General features: G+C 42.8%; 1 protein-coding gene across 1 annotated transcript in view; it reads left to right on the top strand.

Annotated features, from left to right (window-relative positions):
• The window catches only part of MYO18B (myosin XVIIIB), a 764,821-nt gene that overhangs the window by 622,463 nt on the left and 122,621 nt on the right, over positions 1-19,737 (top strand). Inside the window, 1 exon segment of the mRNA XM_040358554.1 lies at positions 6,648-6,833. Coding sequence (XP_040214488.1) covers positions 6,648-6,833 — 186 coding nt within the window.

Genomic DNA, 19,737 nt, shown 5'->3' with positions numbered 1-19,737 from the left:
TGTCGTGCTCGCCCCTCCCTTGGACTCCAGGAGAGTCAGAATGCTCTCTACGTTGCAGATAGAGAAAGGAGCTGTGTGTTAGTGGGCGTCCTGACTCTTCTGTAGTCCAAGGGAGGGGGCAAGCACGACACTTCACACCAGGGAGAAAGCCTTGAATTACTGTGTGGAGTTACAGACAGAAGAACAGGAAGTGAGGATTTCTCAGAAGAAATAAGGACATTTAAAAGCAAAATGGAAGGATGAGGTAAGTGAAGGAGGACTGCGTTAAGGTAAAGGAAGCCATTTAGGGAAAAAAAATTTAATTATGTAAAAAGAAAATGTATTTAGATAGTATATTGAAGTTTAATGTTTCTCATCATCTGACTACAGAAACCTAATGTAATTTGGTTCCTATGGCCAACACATTCTGGGGGTAATCCACAAAGATCCGGCGTAACTTAATTTTTTCCTTTTAAGTTACACTGCCTTAAAATTTCTACCTAAGTGCCCGATCCACAAAGCACTTACCTAGAAATTTTGGGCTGTGTAACTTAAATTCCGCTGTCGCAAGGCGTTCCTATTTTCATGGGGGCGATTCCGATTTAAATTAGGCGCGCTCCCGCGCCGGTCGTACTGCGCATGCTTGTGACGTCATTTTCCCGACGTGCATAGCGCGAAATTACGTTACGCCAAGCTTTGTGGATTGCGACGGGTCAATAAAGTTGCGTCGGGAAAAAAAAAGATACGGCGCGAAAAAAAAATTCAAAATAAAAAAAAAATTGCGTCGCTGGACAGAAAGGTCTGTTTTTACAAGGTGTAAACAGTTTACACTTTGTAAAAGCAGCCCTAATTTTGCGTTTGCAAACTAAAACTTACGGAGAAAAAACGAAGCTGAAAAGCTTCGTGGATCTCCGTAAGTGCTAATTTGCATACCCGAGGCGGCATTTCGACATGAAATGCCCCCAGCGGCGGATGCGGTACTGCATCCTAAGATCCGGCAGTGTAAGTCCCTTACACATGCCGGATCTTCTGCCTAACTATGGAAACTGATTCTGTGGATCAGTTCCATAGTTAGGAACAGGGATACGACGGCGTAACAGCAGTCCTTCTATCCTTGGTCAAAAAAAGTATAACGAACATGTTCAGTATTTTAGGGCGGAAGCCTTATATAAGTAACAACGAATGTCAAGCACGTAGCATATGAAAATACTGTATGCAATTTACTTAGGAGAGACAGCTTTAGTTTAATTGAATTTAGAGTGTATGTCCCTTTAACCTCCCTGGCGGTATGATTCTGTCTGGAATTACGTACCAAAAGCGGTACATTTTTTTTCATGGAAATTTGGTGATATGTATTATAGGCCTGCAATTCTTAGTAATTACTTACTTAAACCTGACCAAAACAAGACTCTAGTAGACATTCCAGATGTGATAAATTTGAAACACAAACACATGAATTATAATTAATCAATAATATAATTTTATTCAACAAAGCAATGAAAAATAAAGAAATTAGTCAAAGAAAGAAATTCAATACACATCCATAGTGTGAAACACTTTGAAGCAAGGAAATAGACAAAGTCCGACATTGCAATCTGGGCAATAGTACCTTGATTCTTTTCGGACTTTTTTCCCATTTTCATCCCTCTTGGCGCAGCAAACGACGCACATCCTGGTAGGCGCTAACTTTCGTGCGGTTGGCGGTACAGGTTCCAAAAAATGACGACCTGTCAGGCGCTCTGGATTCCCAACGTCAACAGAGCGTTGTCCGTGTCTGTTAGCAGACACTGATGCCGTCGGGTGATTGATAAAGATCTGCTCAGCCAACTTCCATATAAAGTCCGAATGAACAAGAGGTATGTTCGTGTTTTCTTTGTAAAGGATATAGGCGTTCCAAAGACATTGTTCAAGGAGATGCCTAAAAATCTTTTTATAGTACTTCTTTTGTTGTTTTCGCATCGCCGGGTAAAAAGTCATCGCCTGATCGGCTCGGTCGACACCTCCCATTGTGTGGTTATAGTCGATCACGACTTGTGGTTTCAGCACTTCGTTTCCGTATTTTGTGCGGACCATGGCAGTGGAGGTGCTGTGCACGGTGCTCATGAGACACACGTCCTTTTTGTCTCGCCAGCGCATTGCCATCATTTTGCCCTTTTGAAAGGCAACCATCTCTCCTTTTTTTATTTTTTTCTTGCCAAACGTAGATGGCATGTCATGCCGGTTTGGCCTCACGGTACCATACCCGTCCGTTTTATTGAGGAGCAAAACCTCATAAAGTTCTGGTGACGTGTAAAAATTGTCTGTTGTCACGCAGTATCCCTGGTTCAGCAATGGGTCCAGCAGTGACAGGACAGAAGATGTGGCCATCCCATAGCGGCTGTACCTGGGATTGAATTTGGTACCTTTCCCGGTGTAAATTACCGAATTCCATATATAGCCGGTGGATGATTCACATAGCATGTAAAATTTTATCCCAAAGCGCGCTCTTTTGGACGCAATAAATTGGATCCAACTCAGGCGTCCCTTGTAGGCCATCAGACTTTCGTCCACACTTACGTCCCTTTCTGGCACATAGGTCCGCTGAAAGTTGGCAACAATCATCTGGCACACCTCCCAGATTTTTTTCAGCTTTGGCGCAGGATGTGTGGCCTCGTCAAATTCTTCGTTGTTGGCGAAGTGCAGGTTTTTCATTATTAGTGAAAAGCGATACTCGGACATCACAGTGCCAAAAAACGGAGTGGCCAGCATCTTATTGGTGGTCCAGTACCACTTCTGGAGCAGTTTGCCCACCACCCCCTGAAGGATGATGAGTCCCAAAAAAATCCAAATGTCCTCCTCGGTGACCGGTTCCCATTTTATGGACCTGGAAAATCTGCCACGCAGCGTAGCAGATTGCTGATCGTGGTAGCGATTGGTCTCCGTCACAATTTGTAAAATGACCTCCTCAGATAAAAAGAGTTTCAAATACGCCATAGGGTTGTCGGCTTCCACATCTACCTTCATCCCAGGAGATCCAGTAAATCGGAACCTCGGGGGCGCTGTCTGGTCCGCATCGCTGTCTATAGGGCACCAAGTGCGCACATCACTCAGGTCAGGTGCAGGATCATCTGCGGCGTCACTTTCTATATCAGTGTCAGTGTCAGATCCAGATGATAAATCTCCATATGATTCACTGTCGCTCTGATCTGCGAGCAACTCCGTGTCGCTGCCGCTATCGCTATCGCTCAGCTGGTCCAAAAGCGCATTTGGAGGACAGCGCTTTTTTGATGCCATTTTTTATATGGTTTATAAGGTTTTATATGTCAGCAATGACAATGGCAAGGGGCAATGAAAGGGCACTGTGTCAGTTTTCAAAGTTATACAGTGTAATCCTCTCAGATTACATTGTATCACCACCTTTTTATGTGTTTGTGTTGGTGCAACATTTGAATTTCCCTCCCAGTTCCGTTCCCATGCACCATTGCGGTGCAGGGAACGGAACCAGGAAGTCAGATGAGCGATGGACGGAGCGGTGTGTGTCTCGGCGGCGATCACAGCAATGATAGATCATCGCTGGATCGCCTGGACAAGGTAAGGAACACCGCTGCGCTCTCTGCACATTCACCCCGAGCGCGACTCGGACTAACCGATAGTAACATAAAAAAACAGCCCCGAGTCGCGCTCGGGTTTACCGTCAGGGGGGTTAAGATATTCCAGAGCGGTCAACTGAAGGCACACTAAGTAATCCCAAGCAGCAAGATAGTATTAAATAAGTAATATTTAAATACAGTACTTTGTAAAGGCTATATGTGAAGCAGGTCATTCTAGAGCAGTATAAGTGCGATTAAATTCGCATGTGCTGCGCTATATAAGTTTTCATTCATTCATTCATTCATTCATTCATTCATATAAGTAACGTAGTGATGCTATTTATCCATTTGCAGAGGATGAGTGTTGTCCAATAAGCAGAGTATCGTAGCAGCAATGGGATTCTGTAGTGCAGGGTGTTCTGGAGGAAGATATCTTAGGGTGTCCCCAGCAATGGCAGTATGCATGGCAGCATGGATCCAGCTAGAGGATTAGCTTGATTGTGGCAGGGATTCGGCGTGGCATGGTTTCCAGCTTAGGGATAGATTCTACCAGTAGTTTTGTAGCGTGGCTGGCTACGGCTGACAATAATAGAACAGCGTGTATACTGCGCGCTGTTCTGTTTATAGCAGAGAGGCATGTGTGCCGAATAGAGTGTTGATTACGCTCGGCACTTCCGTGTTCCAGGCTGGAACGCACGCGGCGCCGGGCAATGATGTCATAGCGCTGTCGCCGTATGCGTTCCAACGTGAAACGCAATACGGCGACAGAAGCGCAGATTACACTGTGGGTGGAGGCCCCATTGAAAGCAATGGAAGGCTGAGAGATCCCGCAGCTAATCATGGGGGCTCATATGTAATTTCTAGGCCCTGGACCTCCATGATCAATTACATGTCAGTGGTCACAATGAGAAAGTCTTCCCTAAAGTAATATTTTGAGTTTGATGGAAAAACGTCAAAGCACCAGTAATACCATAGCTGAGTCTATATAAAAGCAGGTTAAACCCTGAGGTAAGCCCATAAACCCCGATTCACCCATTGCTCCCCAAAATAAATTACTGTGACCGTTTTGGAAGGATTTCTCCCTTATGCATAATAAAACAACAAGGAATCACTTTTTAAGGGCATCTATTTTATTATCAGACCTGAACATAGATCTACACATGATTTTGTATCAGTTGACCATATAGCCCAGAGATTGACTTAGCTGTGAGCTATGATAGACCTCCTTGACTTTTTGATTGCTAGATGACATGCTTGTGATATACCCTATAATACTGGGACTGGCTGCTGTTTGTTTCTTAATAGGTTTTGTATTTAAATACATTGAAATAAAGAACTGCGATAATCAATTTCTTTATTGAGTATGCTGAATGCCAGATATTTAGATACAAAGGGGTATTGCCAGGTGGCTATAATGAAAATAATTTAGTGTGGAGTTCAGGGAGCATTATGGTCAAGCAGACAATTTTTCAGGTAGGCATGTGAATAATTCTTTTAAAGATGGCAGAAAGAGTTTAGGAAATTAGGATTGCTACGACGGATGAGTGAAATGAATTTGATTAGGTCAAGGGGAAAAGAGAGCAAGTGCTTATGTAAATCAGGGGAGTTTAGAAGACAGTATTAATATCCGGTGTCAGAAAGACAGCTTATGAGGTACAAAATTGAACGCGTAAATTGTTAATGGAATATTGTGACAGTGCAGGTCTATTAGCAAACTTATCTGTAGCCTGATTCTGTTTTACATCAATGTCATTTTCCTGTGATTCATGTATCATTTATAAAAATAATGATGAAGCTTTAATCCCACTTTATTAATTAATAATATTATGTTTGCAAAGAATTTGAAAGATGCACTGAACAATGAATTCCAATGGTAATCAGGTGTGTTAGCTATGTCCTTGTATAGTAAGACATACTTTACTTGTGAAAGAAGTATCTTATATTATAGGATATGTTACAATACTATGAAAACAGACAATGCATATATTATAAACATAGGAATTGAATACGTATTGCCCATAAACCCTAAATTATATGTATTATAAAACACATTATATATATATAAATTATATATATATATATATATATATATATATATATATATATATATATATATATATATATTTGGGTGTTTGGATCAGCAATTTCATTTTGATCTATCGAAGAATGGAAGGTCACAGTGATATTTCAGTAGTGAAATGAGGTTTATTGGATTAACAGAAAATGTGCAATATGCATCGAAATTAGACAGGTGCATAAATTTGGGCACCCTTGTCATTTTGTTGATTTGAATACCTGTAACTACTTAGCACTGATTAATTTGAACACACAATTGGTTTAGTGAGCTCATTAAGCCTTGAACTTCATAGACCGGTGCATCCAATCATGAGAAAGGGTATTTAAGGTGGCCAATTGCAAGTTGTTGTTCTCTTTGACTCTCCTCTGAAGACTAGCAACATGGGGGCCTCAAAACAACTCTCAAATGACCTGAAAACGAAGATTGTTCTACATTATGGTTTAGGACAGTGGTTCTCAACCTGGGGGTCGGCACCCCCTCGGGGGTTGAATGATGATTTGCCAGGGGTCTCCAAATCCTGGACTGTTCCTGAAGCCCGCACTCCTCTCCCAGCCTTTTTGCAACCACCTAGTAGGACTGTCCCTGGAGCCTGTGGCCGCCCACTCAGCTTCTTTGCAGCCGCCCACTCAGTTCATGGCATGGCTGGGAAGTCCTTTGCTTAATAACCTAGGAAATGGCTATCACCGATTTCTAGAATTCATCTACCATTGACTTCAGCAGGGTTCAGATATCCAAACTTCCATAAAGTTTGATGAACCTCCCCTTCTAAATATATTGCTGTGTTTCAGCTGTTTCAGTGTTCAACTATTTTTTATTTATTTTTTGGGGAAGGGGTAAAATCCTTGTTCATTTTCCTGTTCACTGAGATCATTTTCATTCAATTCCCAATACAGGGAGTAAGATATAAATCCCAAAAAAGACATACAGCAATAAAAACTTAACTTTCCAAAACAAAAAAAGTTTTGGCTACAGTTACATTTAGGATGCTCATATTTATTGACTGTGTTGTCTTGTGTGTGCAGATGCTGATTCTAAGGCTAAGGGACAATGTTATGAAAATGGGTGAAGAGTTAGAAAAGGCAGCAGATTCTGAAGCTCGAGAGAAAGAAAATGCCAAGTATTATCAGATCCGCATGGAGGAAATGAAGGCAGATATGAATGAGTTGATGCAGAGAGAGATGGAGTCTAGTCGGAGACGTGTAGAACTGGTAAGTGCCTATATTTTTTTTCTTAATTTTTTTTTTTTGCTTTTTCTTAACAAAGAGCATGTACAAATATGAGTGCGAAAACAGTCAAATGCAATATGTGTGCGAACCAAGAAAATTGGTATAGATGACGTTCAATACAGAATAGGTTGCAAAAATAAGCAATGAATCTATAATGGATCTATAATGACTAAGCAGGATGCTTTACTCATCTGGGTATTGGGTAACAGAGGAGAAGGAAAAGAAGACAGAAAGAGGAAGATGAAAGGCAGGGGTCTAGCGGAGGCAAGGAAGCCTAATAATTAGTTTGTAACTGCAATATAGGAGACTTTCTGAATTCAAGTTACAAGAGCAGCCAACCATGCTGGGCTTGAAATCACATCTTATATTATGTCAGGGGAGCCTAGTATAAAGGGGGAGTGACAAAGTTCTGTTAGGGGGCAATGTTCTCTGCCCTAGCATCAACAAGCCAGGGGGACCAGTATAGAAGGAATTTTGACATGGTTAGTTTGGCTTTAGTTTGTTAGTTTAGTTTGTTCCAGGAGAAGATAAATACATAATCCTGTGCTACTAAACAAAGTAACTATTTAACTGCTGCAAGCATCAAAAAGGTCAGTCCATAACCACAGAACAAAAATAATATGCAATAGATGGTGCTGCGCTGTTAGGTGAAATAAATAACCAAAACAGATGACTAAAAACAAGTGTGACTGTGTGCTACATAAATACTTGGACGGAGGGCAATCACAGTAAAAATAAAGCATTCATAAAGTGCGGAATGCAAGAGGTAGCAGTGTGCGCGTGATACAATTCACATGGATCAAAGTAAATAACAATCTTGAAAATGTTCCAGGTGCATGTGTTGGTTAAGAGCTATAGCTTGTTGGAGAGTTGGAAGTGTATTGCTTTTCCATTTATGGGCTATGGTTAGATGGACAATAATGAGGATGTGTGTCAGGATAGGATGGGAGTGTCTGGGCCAATCTTCTAAACCCAGGCCTAGCAAGGCCAACTGGGGCAGCAACTCTCCTCTTGCACTAGTGATATCATTCATCAAAGACTGAAAGTCACTCCAAAATTGGCAGGTCCACCATATAGTAGTTATCCCTTGTTCACCACAGTTCCGCCAGCAAAGAGGTGAAGTTGGTAGAAAAACCTTTCAAGATTCTGCGGGGTATGATACCACTGATAATTGGGTTTTTGTGCTGATTCCCAGTCGGAAAGAAATTTGGAGTATTTCAGTGTGATGTGAGATGCAGAGTATCATTGGTTCAAGTTCGCAGAGAAGTGGAGGTTTTGTTCCCATTTCACCATGTACAAAAGCTTTTGTTGAGGCACTGCTCCATTCAGTAAGTGGTAAAAGTGTGAAATTCTTTTAATTGAGGGCGGTGGATGTTCATAGAAGCAGAGAATGTTAGATGGGAGAGTATTGGATGACCACAGTGATTTATTTAGAATGTGTCTGATGCGGATGTATTTGTAGAATTCCTGATTGGGGACACCATATTCTGAGTGTAGGGCTTGGAAAGAGTATATTGATTGTTTAAGAGATCCCCTATGAAGGCGATCCCCAGAGCCTCTCATGAATCGAGGGATAAACCTTCACTTAAGAGACCTAGAGCTGAGATAGGGAGAGAGGATAGGATGTGTCTAGAAATGCCATTTGCTTGTTGAAAGATGAATCTCCAGATTTTAATAGTCACATTCACTGAGCTTCCAGCTTGATAAAGACAACTCTCATAAAAGATTTGTGGGAATTCCATAGGAGATGGTTATTTTGAATAGAGCCAACATTAAGTTCAAAAATGTTTTTAATTCCAGTTTGATCTGTTCCTGACACTCTTGGTGTGCAAAAAGAGACATGTTTATATGCCAAGGGGTATATCGTTTGACGTCCAGTAGAAGTGACAGTAGAATAGTCACTGGAGTGTCGTCTGACCATGTGATTAAGCCAATGTCAGCTTGTGATATGTATTGTAAGAGCGATGTTTGCATCAGCAATAGATCAATCCTGGAATAGGATTGTTTGGCTGCAGAATAGAAGATGTAATCCCTCTCAACACCATGAAGACACTGCCAGGGGTCAAATAGGTCTTCCAACTGTACAATGGAGGGTAAAGCTGTGGTTCTCCCTCTGTGTGTATTGGTAGTATCAAGTGATTGGTCAAGGGTGTCGTTCAAGTGCCCGCAGAGAATTAAATGTTCTCTGGGATAGGGGGAAATTTTGTTGAGGATCAGTTTCAGAAAACATTTCTGGTGACAATTTGGGGTGTAGATGTTGACTAAGACTAAAGGGGATTTGTTGAACAGGGCATCCAGTATGAGAAACCTGCCCATAGGGTCTAATTCTATGTGACGGAGCTGAAAAGCAACCGAGTTGCGTACTGCTATCATGACGCCTTTAGTCTTAATACTAGAATTTGAAAGAAGTTTGTGGGAAAAGGCGATGAGAGCAGGTGGGAGATTTACCTTGCTTAAAGTGTGTCTCTTGAACGCACAGGACATTGGAATTTAGGGCTAAGGCTTCCTTCTGGAGGTTTGATCTTTTGAAAGGGCTATTAAGACCATTAGCATTTAATGTGGATATTCTGAGAGCCATCAGGGAATAAACTTGTTGGTGTCAACAGGTGTGGAGAGAGATCTCATCAAGAGGAAAGTGACCCTTGCTGAAAAGGGGAGGAGAAAGAGAGTGAAGCGGTACCTGGAGATCATAATAATAGGAAAAAAAGACCAGTTAACAGTTACAGATAGCCATATAACAAAGAGTTAAATTCACAATGCTAACTAGAGTAAATTGGCGTGTGCTTAGCACACTGTGTGCCTGGGGGTGTGCACCAAAGTAGTGCCAAAAGAAGGAGTCCACAGGTGCGCGCTAAGAGCTCCACCGCCTGGGTGATCAATATTAACAAACAACTATAATGGATAAATGAAAAGCCAACAATATTAGGGAAAAGGAACTGTGCAGATCAGAGGGCTTTAGGTGTCATTGGCTAGTGTATCATCAGGTTGGTCTAGAGTTGGAAAATGGTTGGTTTTGTGAGTTATTTGGTGGAGGCGAGGGTGAGAAGCCCCTGTTGAGTATATGTTAATAGCCATCTTTTGGGTGAGAAGATAGTGATGTGTTGATTTTAATACGTGATGAGACGAGTTTCGTTGGAAAGCTACAGCGATATGCGATACTGCGGTCTTGTAGCGATTGGGTGATAGGAACAAATTCCTTTCTTCCCTGTGCAGTCACTGCAGAGATGTTTTGATACAGGGCCACACCTGTGTACAGAGGTGGTAAAGGCTGGTCGGACCTGGCGCCTCTTAGGAGTCTCTCCTTAATGTGATAGAAGTGGACCCTGACGAAAATGCCCCTGGGTGTTGTATCTGCAAGGTAGGTTGGTTTCGGGATCCAATGGGCCCTATCTATAAGGAGGTCCAAAGGGCTCAGATCAGGTATGATTAAGCACTAATTTATAGTGTGAAACGCATAAGATGTTTTACTCCAGTGTGGTGTGCTGTGACTTGTAGTGCATTTTCCTTCTTTAAATAAAGACAACCGTCAAGGTTTTTTGGAGTGCAGCTGTCCATATTCTTTTTCCATCAGATCAGGTATTAGTCTTAGAAATAATTGGTGTATATAAGGAACCGACTCTCTAAGCTTGACAATTACTGGTATGCCTCTCAGCTTGATATTATTGCATCTGGAACGATCTTCCAGATCGGCGACTTTCAGCTGGAGTTTGTGGATCATTTCATTTTGTGACTCATGTGCGTCCACTAATTCATCATGTGCCTTAGCGACTTCAGACATTTGTGATTCTAAATGTGCTGTGCTATCCTCTATATCAGTGGTCCCCAACCTTTTTGGCACCGGGGACCGGCATTGTGGATGAAAATTGTGCCAAGGCCCGATGATGCGGGCCGACGATGCGGTTTTTCGCGGCCAATATGACAGGAAATGGCTGGTGTTAGCACTTTAATCATCACAACACCATGGTTAATCAGGATGATTGAAGCACATTATTTTTATTATTATATTGTAATATAAAATTAATGAGTTAAACTCACCATAATGAAGAATCTGCCACCAGATGCAGATTGCCAGCCACATGCCACCAGATGCAGATTGCCAGCCACATGCCACCAGATGCAGATTGCCAGCCACATGCCACCAGATGCAGATTGCCAGCCACATGCCACCAGATGCAGATTGCCAGTCACATGCCACCAGATGCAGATTGCTGCCCCCCCCCCACAGCTCACCTCTTGCTCTCCCTGCCCTGGAGGTCATAGCCGAGTGCTGCCACTGTTGTCCGAGCGCTGCCACTGCTGCCTGGCTTCACTCGCGGAGGGGGGAGGCGCCGGGCTGAACAGAAGTGATGCGGGCAAGCAGTGGGAGAAAATGTCATCTCTCTGCTCGCCTGCTTCACCCCTAACTGTGTGGGCGGAAGTCCCGCCGGGCTGTGTGGGCGGAAGTGCGGTGATGGCGGCGATCTCTCTGTTCGCCCGCCACCGCCGCACCTCAGATAGCGCAGGCTTCGCGGCCCACCAGCAAACAGGCTGCAGCCCGGTAGTGGGCCGCGGACCGGGGGTTGGAGACCCCTGCTCTATATGGTCCATCCTGATAGATAGCTGTGAGATAAAGGAGCGCAGTTCAGCCTGAAGGTCAGCCTGTAGAGATAACAGCATTGCTTTTAATGTGGATTCAGTTGCTAGAGTGTCATTAGCTGGGAATCTGACTATTGGCTCAGTGTAATTAGCCTGCTGTACTGATGGGACATTGTTAGTGTCAGCCCGGTGAAGTTTTTTAGCAGAGGGGGCCTTGAGGGGAGAGTATGCAGGTGAGTTAGCCACCCTCTTACCTCTATCAGATGTTGCAGGGGGAGAGAGGTCCGTGGAGTTGTCCTCCATATAAAAGAGTGCTTCCTGATCCGGGTCCCTGCAACACTGCAGTGTGACAGAAGAGCTTGCAGCTTTTTGGCACATCTTGAATTCCCCTATGTGCTGGCTGCATAGTAAAGAAGTCCGTGAGATGGCGTGGTTTAACAGGCTGATTCTTCTTGCGGGACATATCCAGCTTGATTCCTTGTGTCCCGGTCTTGCTATTGGAGGTAGTGACGGTGGGCTGAGTTGCTGTGGGCCACTGTAATCACCCTCGGTGGCAGAGAGCTCCGGATCTGGCAGCCATTCAGAACGACAGTTAGGACACAGCCCCCTTGAGCTCCTATCTTTTATCCCTTCATAAGCAGATAAGGTCAATGTCCTGCAACATTAAGCTGTTCCTCAATAGGGATGAGCTTCGAGTTCGAGTCGAACTCATGTTCGACTAGAACATTGCCTGTTCGCCTGTTCGGCTAACAACGAACAATTAGGGGTGTTCGCGGCAAATTCGAAAAGCCGCGGAACACCCTGTTAAAGTCTATGGGAGAAATCTAAAGTGTTAATTTTAAAGGCTAATATGCAAGTTATTGTCCTAAAAAGTGTTTGGGGACCTGGGTCCTGTCCCAGGAAACATGTATCAATGCAAAAAAAGTTTTAAAAACTGACGTTTTTTCAGGAGCAGTGAATTTAATAATGCTAAACGTGAAACAATAAAAGTGTAATATTACTTTAAATTTCGTACCTAGGGGGGGTGTAAAGTCAGCATGTGAAAAAGCGCATGTTTCCCGTACATAGAACTGTCCCTGCACAAAGTGTAATTTCTGAAAGAAAAAAAGGCATTTAAAACCGACTTTGCGGCTCTAATGAATTGTCGGCTCTGGCAATTACAGAGATGATTCATTCAGAAAAAATGAAAAAAAAAAGCGTGGGGGTCCCCCCAAATTCCATTAACAGGCCCTTCGGGTCTGATATGGATATTAAGGGGAACCCCCGCCGTCAATTAAAAAAAAATGATGTGGGGTTCCCCCAAATATCCATACCAGACCCTTCAGGTCTGGTGTGGATTTTAAGGGGAACTCCACCCCAAATTTAAAAAAAAAATGGCGTGGAGTTCCCCCAAAAATCCACACCAGACCCTTATCCGAGCACGTTAACCTGGCTGGCCGCAGAAAAGAGGGGGGGACAGAGTGTGGCCCCCCTCTCCTGAACCGCACCAGGCCACATGCCCTCAACATGGGGAGGATGTCCCCATGTTGATGGGGACAAGGGCCTCATCCCCACAACCCTTGTCCAGTGGTTGTGGGGGTCTGCGGGCGGGGGGCTTATCAGAATCTGGAAGACCCCTTTAACAAACGGGACCCCCAGATCCTGGCCCCCCCTATGTGAATTGGTAATGGGGTACACTGTACCTCTACCATTTCACGAAGGAAGTGTAAATAGTTAAAAAAAAAAAACACAGACACCGTAGAAAAAATTCCTTTATTAATAAAAAAAAAAAAAATAATCCAGCGGTGGTAATTCACTCTTGATGCGGCTCCCTGCTCCAACGTTGTCTTCTATCCAGCAACGGGTGATCAGCGGTCCGGTCCAGCGATGAGAAGATCTATCCGTCCAGAGCGCAGCAGGCGAGCTCCTCTCTCCGCTGGACACAGCCCAGCGGAATGACGCGCTGGAGCTTTGACATTTCTTATATAGTGGAAGCGGCCACCCGTCACATGACCCCGCCCCCTCTGACGCACCCTCGTATGTCACTGGGAAAGACCGGGCTGGACGGATGGATCTTCTCATCGATGGACTGGACCGCTGATCACCCGTCGCTGGAGAGATCATCCGTCGCTGGATAGAAGACAACGTTGGAGCAGGGAGCCGCATCAAGAGTGAATTATCACCGCTGGATTGTTTTTTTTTTATTAATAAAGGAATTTTTTCTACGGTGTCTGTGTTTTTTTTAAACTATTTACACTTCCTTCGTGAAATGGTAGAGGAACAGTGTACCCCATTACCAGTTCACATAGGGGGGCAGGATATGGGGGTCCCCTTTGTTAAAGGGGTCTTCCAGATTCTCATAAGCCCCCGCCCACAGACCCCCACAACCACCGGGCAAGGGTTGTGGGGATGAGGCCCTTGTCCCCATCAACATGGGGACATCCTCCCCATGTTGAGGGTATGTGGCCTGGTGCGGTTCAGGAGAGGGGGGGGCGCACTCTGTCCCCCCCTCTTTTCTGCGGCCGGCCAGGTTAACGTGCTCGGATAAGGGTCTGGTGTGGATTTTTGGGGGCACTCCACGTAATTTTTTTTTTTAAATTTGGGGTGGAGTTTCCCTTAAAATCCACACCAGACCTGAAGGGTCTGGTATGGATATTTGGGGGGAACCCCACGTCATTTTTTTAAAAATTGACGGCGGGGTTCCCCTTAATATCCATATGAGACCTGAAGAGCCTGTTAATGGAATTTGTGGGGACCCCCACGTTTATTTTTTATGAATGAATGAATCATCTCTGAATTGCCAGAGCCGACAATTCATTATAGCCGCAAAGCCGGTTTTAAATGCCTTTTTTTCTTTCAGAAATTACACTTTGTGCAGGGACAGTTCTATGTATGGGAAACATGTGCTTTTTCACATGCTGACTTTACACCCCCCCCCCCTAGGTACGAAATTTAAAGTAATATTTTATTGTTTCACTTTTAGCATTATTAAATTCACTGCTCCTGAAAAAACTGCCATTTTTAAAACTTTTTTTTGCATTGATACATGTTTCCTGGGACAGGACCCAGGTCCCCAAACACTTTTTAGGACAATAACTTGCATATTAGCCTTTAAAATTAACACTTTAGATTTCAAATGTTCGAGTCCCATAGACTTTAACAGGGTTCTAAAGTTCACACGAACATTTGGTGTGTTTGCAAGTTCTGATGCGAACCGAACAGGGGGGTGTTCGGCTCATCCTTATTCCTCAATGTTTATTTAGGGTTTACATACACTTTATGGTGTGTGTATACATGCATTCTAACCATTATTTTTTTTTTCCTTTTGGTCTATTAAATATACAATCATTTGGTATATCTGTTCAATAAGGGAAAAAATACCTGTTGATCATGTCAGAAATCTTGTAAGATGATAACTTTCTATTCTCTCTGCCTGTGCTGTATTCTGTAGTCGTGTCCTAGGGTGAAAATGTTGCTTCTCCATAGATACAGCATAGTGAGTGAGAATTGTCACTTTACAACATAAAGTGAGTTTTTGAGAGACCAATAGTGAGATCACTAGGTGAAAATAAAGAGATTAAAAACTGAAAAAAATAAAATAAATGCAGCCACCACATATAAACGACTGGTAATCTGCAATTTATTATATTTTTGTTCCTGGTTTTTGATATATTTTATTAAGTTTTTTAGATGTGATGGTTATATAGTACCAAAACGACTACAAACATCTACTTCAGCCTTGCTGTGCAGAGAATAGTCACCATGTATCCCCAGTGAAGTACAATCATCAGATGCCTGAGAAAGGGGTTTTGTGTAGCGCTGAAATGTTGCACTTTCATGCCTGTGATCACTGTAATAAACAGTTGGATGTTTTTTTCAAGATCCATGGTGTGCTGGTGATATATGCTCTGATTCGTGTTGATACCAGTTTCCAGGTAGGAGTGCTAACAGCACCCATTTACTTCAGGCCATCTCCAGGAACGTGTGGGGATATTCTACTTGAGCCACTGAAGTACAAGGATTAATCCAATGTCAAGTTAATATGTCTTGTATATATTAACTTGTCACTAAACCTTAAGCTGCTTTAAGCATTTGAACGCTTGCTTCTATTTGTATACCAAGCACATAGCTTTTACCTGCAGAAGCTGTCATTTTGGAAGCCCCAACACTTGAGCCATTTTGCCTTTTACAGTTACTCCTCTGCGAGGGAACAAAGGGCCAGATTCACAGCGGAGATACGACGGAGTATTTCAGATACTCCGTCGTATCTCTCAGAGTATCTATGCGACTGATTCATAGAATCAGTTACGCATAGATAGCCCTAAGATCCGACAGGTGTAATTGTTTTACACGGTTGGATCTTAGGATGCAGTACCGCGGCCGCCGCTGGGGGGGAGTTTGCGTCGTATTCCAGCGTCGGGTATGCAAATTAGCAGTTACGGCGATCCACGATGGTTTTTCGCGTTCGGTACGTCGTCGCTAGTATAGTTTCCCGTCGCAATTTTAGGCGTCGTTTGACCTGCCCTAACTTTAGACAGCACACGTATGTGCTGTTTAAAGTATGGCCGTCGTTCCCGCGTCGAAATTTAAAAATGTTTCTGTTTTGCGTTAAATGTTCGGGAATACGAAAATACGCTACGCACGTCGCACGTCGTCGCCGTTCGAAAAAATGACGTCACTTCGCGCAAAGCATGGCGGAAATTTTGAAACGGAGCATGCACAGTAGGCCCATTTGAATTACGCGGGCTTACGCCGGAGGCCGCCAGCGTAGGTTTTCATTGCAAGTGCTTTGTGAATCAGGCACTTGCGATGAAAACTTGCGGTGGTGTAACGTATCTACGATACGTTACGCCGCCGCTAGTCTACGTGAATCTGGCCCAAATTGACTAAATCCACTTTACACACAGTAAAACAAATCAGCGTAAAAAAAAAAAAAAAAAAAAAACAATAATAGAAGCAATCAAACTTGTTCAATACAGAGTTCATATTCTTACTGACCGATTTATCAATGCAGCAACTCTTAGCAAAAACCCTGAAATTTGTCTATTACCAGTCAAACTTTAAAAGAGTAAATTCTGATTGGTTGCCACCTGCTACCGCACTTAAGAGTACAAACACTTAAAATAAGGCTAGTAAGGCAATGCAGTCTGGAAAGCACTGTACACAATTCACCTGAAATAATAGACAAATGAGTTTACCAGCAAATCTAGCATTGTAGAGCAATGAGTTGCTGGATTTTATATATATATATATATATAGAAGAAACAGACAGATTGCTTCATATCCCAGAGGACTGAAATCTAAGAATCTAATTCCAGCAACATGGAAAACTGAGAGCTAAGGAGATACACTTTGCCATGAACTGTGCACCCTTCAGCATTTGTGGTGTTAAATGCTGGCATGATTGCATCAAAGTTCCTGTTTGCATTTCCTCCATTGGGGAGCTGGCCTTAACTCAATCTGACTTCTTTTTATTACCTCGATTTGGAACACTATTCCTTGTAATAACTGATTGCTGTCAGGCCAGCGTATTAAACGCTGGATGCCGGTATTAGCTCATAAAGCAAGTCTCCTGGGCCAGCATATAGTTTAGAAAAAGGAAATTGTTCTTATTCGCTCCATCAGATGCCAGTGGCTGTCCCAAGTCAGAAAGAAATGAAGGTATGAAACAAAAAAAGGGGCAACATTAACATTTTTGGACTGATAGTAGATTATTTTCTGTATTAAACTATTCCACGTTCATGTTCTATAACTGACATATTGCAGCAAATGTGCTTGCTAAATATAGATTTCTTTCTCGTTGTTTCTTTTCTCATTGGATGTTGAAGTTTTCTTTTTAAAGTGTTTAATTTGCATCCAATGAAGCAATAAAATAAAGAAGTCAAACATATTTTGCTGCTGCCAGGCAGATTGTGTCTATTTAGTGACAAAAAAGCACAGTGTGTCAGGAGTTGGGCTGAAAATAGACCATGTGACAACCATCATTTTATATTTACCGCAAAGACAATAACATCAAAGTGTGAAGCTGTGAAATATAGCCTTTCCTTTTATACGTTTTATGTTGCTGAACAAGAGAGTGCATCTTGCTATTCTTTTTTCCTGTGGTATTAGAGCAACCCGATATGGTAATTACTACCTCACGCTGATCAGACTGTTTCTATTATAGTTTATGAAACATTAGCTTATTTTTCTTCCTAATGAATACAGCACATTCTTTATATAACTAGGTTTGCCAGGGTCATCTAAAAAGAATGTAGTCACAGAGACATAATAATGGTTTAAAGCTGAAGTCTAGTGATTTTGTTTTTTAAATCAGCACCAAGGACAGCACTTATGAAGAGTATGCTGGTGACTACTCTTTCTCTTGAAATCTTCAGTCTTCTGCCCTGTGGATACTCCCCATCCCCACCACTTGTGACCTTCCGGTTCTGCAGGGGTTAATATGAGTGGCAGCACCTGTCACACGCACTTAACAAAAGTGCCAACTATGCCTGACCCCCCACACTCAATTCATAGAAACTGTACTATTGGTTTCTGCAATAAAACTTAGGCCGACCTTCCACTCATCCTGCATTTACAGAGTACTATAGGGTACTTTCACCCCCTTTCTGCCCAGGTCATTTTTCAGCTTTCAGTGATGTCACACTTTGAATGACAATTGTGCGGTCATCAGGGGAGGACTGACGACCCGGCCACTGCCAGAGGGCCCCATGCCACTAGGGAGGGGGGGGGGGCATCAGGGTTGCCAGCCTCAGTAAAACCAGGGACAGTATGTAAAAATCAATAAATAAAAAAAAAGATTATAGCTTCCCCGCCTCTCCAGTACCTTTTCAGTGTGTGTATGTGTATTATGTGTGTATGTATTATGTGTGTGTATACTGTGTGTGTATACTGTGTATGTATACTGTATGTGTGTGTGTACTGTGTGGCCCCATAATCTATTGCCTGGGGCCCCATAATCTCCCATTTCCCGGGGCCCCCATAATCTCCTATTGCCCGGGGGCCCCATAATCTTCTATTGCCCGGGGGCCCCATAATCTTCTATTGCCCGGGGGCCCCATGAGTTGTCAGTCTGCCCCTGGTGGTCATGCAACACTGTACCCAAATACATTTTTAATAATTTTCTTTACACAAATAGAGCTTTCTTTTGGTGGTATTTAATCCCTGCTTGGTTTTTTATTTGTTAGTTTCTGTCAGAAAATGTTGTAAATAAGTAATTTTTCTCCTTCACTGATGTGCGCTGATGAGGCTGTACTGATGGACACTTATGAGGCAATGTGTCCTTGATACTAAAAATAATAAGAGCTGGACAAAGTATTTATGGTGGGAGTCATTTACATACATATTGGCAGATCTTACAAGTAATCAAATACATTGTGTAATGAGTAATAAAGTTCATTTAAAATACAGTTTCAATTCTAAACTCTTTTCTTTTACTTGCTGAAGAAAGCCTGTCTCCCCCAAAGATGCGTGGGCAACAAGGGGAACCCTCACAGCCACACTTATAGTCCCTCTTAAATTGGAGCTAAGTATACCTCTCTCTTGCTCTAGAAGTAAAATAACTTAGAGAAGGATAGTTACCCAGTGAAAGAGCTTGCCAAGCTCAGCTTCAAATTGTTACTGTATTTAAATCTGATAGTACTTCTAACACTCCCCTTCTCCCAGACTGACAATGCTTCTGTCCAAATCTGCCCCCTGTGCTCCTTTATCCAGAGTGGGGGCACTCTAATACAGGAGGTGTCTTACTGGTCAGCTCAGCAGGTGAAAATAGAGAAGAAAAGAGCCTAAAAAAAAAATCAAATGCATCTATCACATATAATGATTGATCAACTGCAATATATTCAATTTGTGGTTTTGGTTTTAATGCAATGCAATATGGGGCAACCTGGAGGCCTTTTGTACGCAGACGGTGCACAGAATGCACCCCGCCCCCCCCCCCCCCCCCCCACCAAAAAAAAAAGTGTATTTCCTGCTTGTACGATTGACTTACTGCAGAAGTATGCACCAAGATACACGTCAGATTTTCAGCATCCCCTGCAACAAAAAAATACATTTTTGGGAAGATAATCTCAAAGGGAAGTTATGTCTAAAGGCATACAGACCCTGTCACCTTCCTCATTAGGGCCCTGAAAGTTCAGCAGCTGATTGATAGTTTAAAAATGACTCCCATTCACAGTCACTTTCCACGTGGAAACAAACAGCTATTTTTTCAGAATAACAAAAGGTAGGAATCCACAACAAACTTTAAAAAAAAACGATTTTCCCAGAAGTCTGCAGTAAGATAGAAGTCACAATCTAGGCATCTTTTGCAGCAAAATTTTCATTTTTGGTG

Source organism: Rana temporaria, chromosome 1, assembly GCF_905171775.1.
Source record: "Rana temporaria chromosome 1, aRanTem1.1, whole genome shotgun sequence".
Lineage (NCBI taxonomy): Eukaryota > Metazoa > Chordata > Amphibia > Anura > Ranidae > Rana > Rana temporaria.
This window is presented reverse-complemented; position numbering and strand designations above follow the sequence as displayed.